At 43.7% G+C, this 8,671-nt stretch overlaps 1 protein-coding gene across 1 annotated transcript; it reads left to right on the top strand.

The window, feature by feature from the left end:
• The first annotated feature begins 4,581 nt into the window (after nt 1-4,581).
• LOC120051898 (protein mago nashi homolog) lies at nt 4,582-8,382 on the top strand. Its single transcript, XM_038998785.1, has 5 exons — nt 4,582-4,772; nt 5,172-5,230; nt 6,777-6,887; nt 7,243-7,325; nt 7,569-8,382. The coding sequence occupies exons 1-5, from the start codon at nt 4,682-4,684 to the stop codon at nt 7,666-7,668; spliced, it is 444 nt and encodes a 147-aa protein (XP_038854713.1). The 5' UTR covers nt 4,582-4,681; the 3' UTR covers nt 7,669-8,382.
• The last annotated feature ends 289 nt before the right edge of the window (nt 8,383-8,671 follow it).

Raw genomic sequence — 8,671 nt, 5'->3', positions numbered from 1 at the left:
ACAAGAAATACAATATTACGAATATTTTCCAAGATGTGAGATAATGAACTTGTTTTCTGTAAAATAATATAGCTTTAACATCGTGACATTGCGTACTTTCGAGGAAAATAGGCAGGTTTTCGACTCATACCCTGACTTTTAGAAGGAATTGCGTGACGATTCTCTTAGCAACCGCATGACACAGCATAACCACGTGAACGCGATTGGTTAACAGTCGGCTGGGTGGGGCGTAATACGTCTCAATTCATCGGCTGGTGGGATTCATATTTCCTCCTTTCAAAGTATCTCTGTTAAAATCCACATGCTGCGTTCAAAACAACTGGGAACTTGGAAATCTCTGACTTCCGACCTCAGTTCGTTCAAAACAACTGGGAACTTGGAATAAAACTAGCTCCGAGTCAGAAAATTTGTTTTAAACTCGGAATTCCAACTCGGGCATCTTTCTAGAGCTCGGACTTTCCGACCAGAAGATCACTGACGTCATGATTTGACCTCATATTTTTCCAAGTTCCCAGTTGTTTTGAACACGGCAACACTACAGCACACACGGCTGATCCTGACATCATTGCAGAAATATTGGAGGTGGTAGGTGTGGTGAAGTTCTCAGAGCTGGAGGCTTGCACCGAGGGTCAGGATAAAGATGAGTCTGTGGCAGTAGGAGTGACGTTTTTGGAAAAAGTGTACCCTTGCCTTTTGAATGATACATTCAGGTAAGTTACAGGTAAGTTGACTGAGAACACGTTCTCATTTACAGCAATGACCTGGGGAATAGTTACAGGGATGAATGAGCCAATTGTAAACTGGGGATGATTAGGTGACCATGATGGTATGAGGGACAGCATGGGAATTTAGCCAGGACACCAGGGTTAACACCCCTACAATAAGTGCCATGGGATCTTTAATCACCTCAGAGAGTCAGGACACCGTTTAACATCCCATCAGAAAGACAGCACCCTACACAGGGCAGTGTCCCCAATCACTGCCCTGGGGAATTGGGATATGTTTTAGACCAGAGGAAAGAGTGCCTCCTACTGGCCCTCCAACACCACTTCCAGCAGCATCTGGTCTTCCATCCAGGGACTGACCAGGACCAACCCTGCTTAGCTTCAGAAGCAAGCCAGCAGTGGGATGCAAGGTGGTATGCTGCTGGAATACCACCCTGTGGTTTCAGGGTGGGTGAAAACAGAGTTGAGTGCTGTGGAATCGGTGAAGGTAACCAGAAGTGGTGTTGTAATAATTGTTTGTGTTTTTGCTGGTCAGACGGAGCAGGCGCTCTGTGTTCAACGAATGGGGGCAAGAGATGTGAATTCTTTTGCTCTCAAGAAAAGTGCGCCATTGAAAGGAGTGATTACTGGGGTAGCGGTAAATGTGAAAGCTGACCAACTAAAGGGGAAGATTCCCAGTGTTTGTGATGCTCGTTGTTTGGTGCGACGCAGACAGTGTGGCATGAGTGGAGAAACAGAAGTCATTATCTAACACTCCAGTGTTAATGCTAAATTGTAATTATTTCGCCACTATGGCCTATTTATTGCATTACCTCCCTAATCTTACTACATTTACACATACTGTATATAGATTATTTTTATATTGTGTTATTGACTGTACATTTGTTTATCCCATGTGTAACTGTGTTGTTGTTTCTGTCAAACTGCTTTGCTTTATCTTGGCCAGGTCGCAGTTGTAAATGAGAACTTGTTCTCAACTGGCCTACCTGGTTAAATTAAGGTGAAATAAAAAAAATATTCTTTTGAGTTTTGATGTTGAATCTTTGCCCGACAAAGTGATGATAGGATATATAAGTTATCCTGTACGAGCTTTTGTGCCTAATACATTAGGTTGTTACAGTTGTCAAGCTTATGGGCATGTGGCAGCAGTGTGTAGGAGGGAGGTTCCTAGGTGTGAGAAGTGTGCAGAAGGTTATGAGACAAAGGAATGTATAGCATTGGGGAAATAAGTGGTATGTGTTAATTGTAGGGGTGCCCATGGGGCTGGGATTCAGAAATGTCCCGTGCGAGAGAGGCAGGCTGAGGTTTCCAGGGTTAGAGTAGTGCAGGAGTTGTCATATGCTGAGGTGGTGAAGAAAGTAGAGGAGGATGGGTTAAGGGGGAGTGATCCTGAGAAGGGTGGTGTGAGTAGTAGATCTGTACCTGTACAAAGGGATAAACCAACAAGTTATATATGTTTCAGTAAGATTGGATTTTTGGCATTTATAGCAATGGTTACCGGCTCCGACGCTCGTCGGATGTGGCAGGGCTTGCAAACTATTACAGACTACAAAGGGAAGCACAGCCGCGAGCTGCCCAGTGACATGAGCCTACCAGACGAGCTAAATCACTTCTATGCTTGCTTCGAGGCAAGCAACACTGAGGCATGAATGAGAGCATCAGCTGTTCCAGATGACTGTGTGATCACGCTCTCCGTAGCCAACGTGAGTAAGACCTTTAAACAGGTCAACATACACAAGGCTGCGGGGCCAGACGGATTACCAGGATGTGTGCTCCGGGCATGTGCTGACCAACTGGCAGGTGTCTTCACTGACATTTTCAACATGTCCCTGATTGAGTCTGTAATACCAACATGTTTCAAGCAGACCACCAAAGTCCCTGTGCCCAAGAACACAAAGGCAACCTGCCTAATTGACTACAGACCCGTAGCACTCACGTCCGTAGCCATGAAGAGCTTTGAAAGGCTGGTAATGGCTCACATCAACACCATCATCCCAGAAACCCTAGACCAACTACAATTTGCATACTGCCCAAACAGATCCACAGATGATGCAATCTCTATTGCACTCCACACTGCCCTTTCCCACCTGGACAAAAGGAACACCTATGTGAGAATGCTATTCATTGACTACAGCTCAGCGTTCAACACCATAGTACCCTCAAAGCTCATCACTAAGCTAAGGAACCTGGGAATGAACACCTCCCTCTGCAACTGAATCCTGGAATTCCTGACGGAACACATCTGCCATGCTGATCCTCAACACTGGAGCTCCCCAGGGGTGCGTGCTCAGTCCCCTCCTGTACTCCCTGTTCACCCACGACTGCATGGCCAGGCACGACTCCAACACCATCATTAAGTTTGCAGACGACACAACAGTGGTAGGCCTGATCACCGACAATGACGAGACAGCCTATAGGGAGGAGGTCAGAGACCTGGCCAGGTGGTGCCAGAATAACAACCTATCCCTCAACGTAACCAAGACTAAGGAGATGATTGTGGACTACAGAAAAAGGATCACCGAGCACGCCCCCATTCTCATCAACGGAGCTGTAGTGGAGCAGGTTGAGAGCTTCAAGTTCCTTGGTGTCCACATCAACAACAAACTAGAATGGTCCAAGCACACCAAGACAGTCGTGAAGAGGGCCCGACAAAGCCTATTCCCTCTCAGGAAACTAAAAAGATTTGGCATGGGTCCTGAGATGCTCAAAAGGTTCTACAGCTGCAACATCGAGAGCATCCTGACCGGATGCATCACTGCCTGGTACGGCAATTGCTCGGTCTCCGACCCCAAGGCACTTCAGATGGTAGTACATCACTGGGGCAAAGCTGCCTGCCATCCACGACCTCTACACCAGGCGGTGTCAGAGGAAGGCCCTAAAAATTGTTAAAGACCCCAGCCACCCCAGTCATAGACTGTTCTCTCTACTATCGCATGGAAAACGGTACCGGAGTGCCAAGTCTAGGACAAAAAGGCTTCTCAACAGTTTTTACCCCCAAGCCATAAGACTCCTGAACAGGTAACCAAATGGTTACCCGGACTATTTGCATTGTGAGCCCCCCACCCCTCTTTTTACGCTGCTGCTACTCTTTGTTTATCAAATATGCATAGTCACTTTAACTATACATTCATGTACATACTACCTCAATTGGCCCTACCAACCAGTGCTCCCGCACATTGGCTAACTGGGCTATCTGCATTGTGTCCCACCACCCGCCAGCCCCTCTTTTTACGCTACTGCTACTCTCTGTTCATGATATATGCATAGTCACTTTAACCATACCTACATGTACATACTACCTCAATAAACCTGACTAACCGTGTCTGTATATAGCCTTGCTACTGTTATTTTCAAATGTCTTTTTACTGTTGTTTTATTTCTTTACTTACCTACACACACACACACACACACCTTTTTTGTCTCACTATTGGTTAGTAAGTAAGCATTTCACTGTAAGGTCTACATCTGTTGTATTCGGTGCAGGTGACTAATAAACTTTGATTTGATTTATCAACTGTACTGCAGGGTTGTACCGTAAGTCACAGACAATAGAGGTTGTGGTGGCAGCTGCAGAGAGGTATTTGGGTGTGCAAGACTTGACATCAGAAGAGTTACAGGGTGTGTTAAGTGGTGGTCCCATCCTTTCAGGCTGTAGGCCTTAGATGGTAGGGTATTTGTTGTATTCATTCGTTTTTTTGTTCATTTTTTTTCAAACAAAGTATAAGGGAGTTATACTCCAGTCTAGTAGGTGGTGGTAATGCAACATTTATTGGATGCCAACCTCTGTTAAACCTCATGGAAGAAGATGACATCATTGCAATGCGACAACTCGTATGAGATCACAGAGAAGCGCCACAGCACGCATGCGTGTTCAGATTTTCTAAAATACCACTAAGAAAGCAGTGTGCTTTCGTTGATTCTCAAGGACCGCGCAAACTCTGAATTTGCTGTTTATAATGTCAACGAGTGACTTTTATTTGAGATATTATGTCGGGCACAAGGGGAAGTTTGGACACGAGTTCTTGGAATTTGAGTTTAGACCAGACGGTAAGTTAAGCGGCAATTTGACTAATTAGCAACATTAGCCAGCTAACGTTAGCTAAGCATGCAAACGACTGCTTGCTAGCGGCATTTCCTGCGTTTCCTAATTTCTTTTAGCACAATTAGCTAGTTTTTGTAGTCGTGTGTTAAGTTATAACATTATCTCAGAAATACTTCAATTGCATAGTTAACCATAACCTCACTCATTTATTGTATCCAGCTAGCTATGTAGCTAGTTAGCAAACTAATGTATCCAAAATGCTTGATTAGTTTACAGTCGGTTTAAAAACGTCTGTGAACTAACGTTAACTAGTTATAAACAAATAACTACTCCTCAACAATAGCAGTGTATCAGCATTCACAACAAACGTGACGATAAGGCAATAAATGTAACTATCTTTTCAGGTAAGCTGAGATACGCGAACAACAGCAACTACAAGAATGATGTCATGATCAGGAAAGAGGTAACTTATAAAACTTACACTGAACAAAGAATTAAACGCAACATGAAACAATTTAAAATATTTTACTGAGTTAAGAGTTCAGAGTTCATTCACATTGCTGGGAATACAGATTTGTATCGTTCACAGAAACCTTAAAAAGGTAGAGGCATGGTTCAGAACTATGTCAGTAGCTGATGTAACCGCCATTTGCAGCGCGATACATCTCCTTCGCATAGAGTTGATCAGGCTGTTGATTGTGGCCTGTGGAATGTTGTCCCACTCTTCAATCGCTGTGCGAAGTTGCTGGATATTGGTGGGGACTGGAACATGCTGTCGTAAATGTTGATCCAGAGCATCCCAAACATGCTCAATATGTGACATGTCTGGCGAGTATGCAGGCCATGGAAGAACTGGGACATGTTCATCTTCCAGGAATTGTGTACAGATCCTTGCGACATGGGGCCGTTCGTTATCATGGTGAAACATGAGGTGATTGTGTCAGATGAATGGCACGACAATGGGCCTCAAGATCTCATCACGGTATCTCTGTGCATTGAAATTGCCATTGATAAAATGCAATTGTGTTCATTGTCTGTAGTTTATGCCTGCCCATACCATAACCCTATCGCCACCATAGGGCACTCTGTTCATAAAGTTGACATCAGCAAAACGCTTGCCGACACAACGCCATATATGCTGTCTGCCATCTGCCCGGTACAGTTGAAACCGGGATTCATCCGTGAAGCGCAACACTTCTCCAGCATGACAGTTGCCATCGAAGGTGAGCATTTGCCCACTGAAGTTGGTTATGACACCGAACTGCAGTCAGCTCAAGGCCCTGGTGAAGACAACAAGTACGCACATGAGCTTCTCTGAGACGGTTTCAGACAGTTTGTGCAGAAATTCTTCGGTTGTGCAAACCCAGTTTCATCAGCTGTCAGTGGCTGGTCTCAGACAATCCTGCAGGTGTAGAAGTTGGATTTCGAGGTCCTGGGCTTGTGTGGTTACACGTGGTCCGCGCTTGTCAGGCTGGTTGGACCTACAGACATCTTTCTAAAATGACAAAGGAGGTGGTTTATGGTTGAGAAATGCACATTAAATTCTCTGCAACAGTTCTGGTGGACATTCCTGCCGTCCATTTGCATGCTCCCTCAACTTGAGACACCTGTGGCATTGTGTTGTGACAACTGCACATTTTAGTGGTATTTTATTATTCCCCGCACAAGGTGCATTTGTGTAATGATCATGCTTTTTGATATGCCACACCTGTCAGGTGGATGGATTATCTTGGCAAATGAGAAATGCTCACTAAGAGATGCAAACAAATTTGTGCACAGCATTTGAGAAATAAGCTTTTTGTGCCTTTGGAAAGTTTCTTGAATCTTTTATTTCAAATAATGAAACATGGGACCAACACTATACATGTAGCTTTTTTTCTTTAGTGTTTAAAGGATTTCTTGGTGACATTGATCAGTGTATGGCCCATCAATCCAATTTCTATGTGGGATGCTGCTTAAAACTATTGAATATGCCATCAAAACCTTATTGTGATTGTTCTCCACTACAGGCGTACGTACACAAAAGTGTGATGGAGGAACTGAAGAGGATCATAGATGACAGTGAGATCACCAAGGAAGATGATGCACTGTGGCCACCCCCAGACAGAGTGGGCAGACAGGTCTGTCCATTCACTCACACATACCTAAATAAATACTGATGCTTGTACAAGCATGGAGTATGTTGAGGAAAGCAGAGCGTCTCCTACTTATTGTGCTCTTGGCAATGTCTAGCCAAGCCTGTTTACTTAGTGATTTTAGCCCTCCTGGGGTTGTGACCTCAGTCCCATCCTCATCAAACTTAAACAAATCTGTCCAACAAAATACATTTAACCGGTGTTCAATTCTGACCCTTTCAGCACAAGATGGGACCTGGGCATAACCCCAGAAAGTTACAATGATTTAGTAAAAGTTATTTTATTCGTGGCTTGAATTACTAATCGTGTCTGGGGAGAGTTAACTTTTCCGAACCCTTAGGAGCTGGAGATCGTCATTGGGGATGAGCACATTTCCTTCACAACTTCCAAGATTGGTTCCTTGATTGATGTCAACCAGTCAAAGTAAGTAATAATACTACCTCAAATGATCTGGGAACTCTTGGAAGGATATATTCCTCCAATTTCCAAATTGACCCCTAGCCTCTATTTAGTAGTCACTGGTTGAGAACTGAGGATTTCATAGATGTAAGCAGAATAGTGTAAATTATACCTAGCTTACACCTATGTAATGCTCTCAGTTCTGCATAGCGGGGTTGATGTGGAATTGGGGGCCAGCTTCTTAAAAAAAAGTAATGTGTTTTCCAGGGACCCAGAAGGCCTCCGCGTGTTCTACTACCTGGTCCAGGATCTGAAATGTCTTGTCTTCAGTCTCATCGGGCTACACTTCAAGATCAAGCCCATCTAAGAGGAGTGGATGGTTTTTTCTCTGTTGGAAAATGTTTTATGTTTGCGCCGATTACAACATTTGTACATTTGCTTTTGATCGATTTGTCCTTTTTTTAATTTTAAATAAATGATTGGAAAAATGCCATGTTTTAATAGCCTTGGTTATCTATACATTTTTTAAGTTACTTACTGGAAGCCATAGCTGTGGTTTGGTCGATCTTGGTAGTATGAAAAACAGGTTGGAGAATTGCACACTACACTCTGTTGCTCTTGCCATACAGAGGTCAGTTTATTTCAGTATTTAGCTGAGCACACATGAACAGGAAGTTGTTAAAGGTGGGCTGAACTTCCTGATTTAGCCTCTGTTTCAATTCTCATTAGGAAATGGGACTGAGAATGAGATTTTGCGTTCTTTGGTCTGGGTGTTTCTTGAATGTGTGTGTGTGTTCAAATATGGGACGCGTTTGTATTTTCACTGCCGAAACAGTACACAGTCAGTCACCCTTCTAGATAACTTGAAACTGTCTGACCAGGTCTTGTCTGGTAGTAGCCTAGACCAGGGTTTCCCAAACTCGGTCCTGGGTGTACGTTCTGGTTTTTGTCATAGCACTACGCGAGTTTGGGAAATCCTGGCCTAGATTTGCTAGCCATCTTCTTTCGCCAATTAGACTTTGAATAGCCTATCTGTGGAGCTAGTTAAGGACCGTCAATAAATAATGCAATGTAAATGAGACTTCATGTTGTACACCTTTGTCTCATTAAATGCGTTTATTTGTATATGACTTTCTACCATTTATAGTTGGTTTGAGGTTAAGTCATTGACATTTGGAGCTATTGACATAAAAAAAGTTATTTACTGATCTCTATTTAGCTCCATAGGGATATCGAATGTCAAATCTAATTGACCATGGGTATTACGATCGGGTCACGTGCAGCTGCGCACTGAATTGATGATTACTTGGGTGCTGCCAGCTGTGGGCAGGGTTGAAATAAACCCAACCAAAGGAAAACTGTTACGGTAC

This window comes from Salvelinus namaycush, chromosome 8 (assembly GCF_016432855.1).
Source record: "Salvelinus namaycush isolate Seneca chromosome 8, SaNama_1.0, whole genome shotgun sequence".
Lineage (NCBI taxonomy): Eukaryota > Metazoa > Chordata > Actinopteri > Salmoniformes > Salmonidae > Salvelinus > Salvelinus namaycush.
This window is presented reverse-complemented; position numbering and strand designations above follow the sequence as displayed.

Bases quoted from the DNA above. Each gene is read 5' to 3' on its own strand.
- LOC120051898 (XM_038998785.1), top strand. From the start codon at position 4,682: ATGTCAACGAGTGACTTTTATTTGAGATATTATGTCGGGCACAAGGGG. The intron at 4,773-5,171 runs GTAAGTTAAGCG...CTATCTTTTCAG, and splicing joins ATTTGAGTTTAGACCAGACG to GTAAGCTGAGATACGCGAAC. The intron at 6,888-7,242 runs GTCTGTCCATTC...CCGAACCCTTAG, and splicing joins CAGACAGAGTGGGCAGACAG to GAGCTGGAGATCGTCATTGG.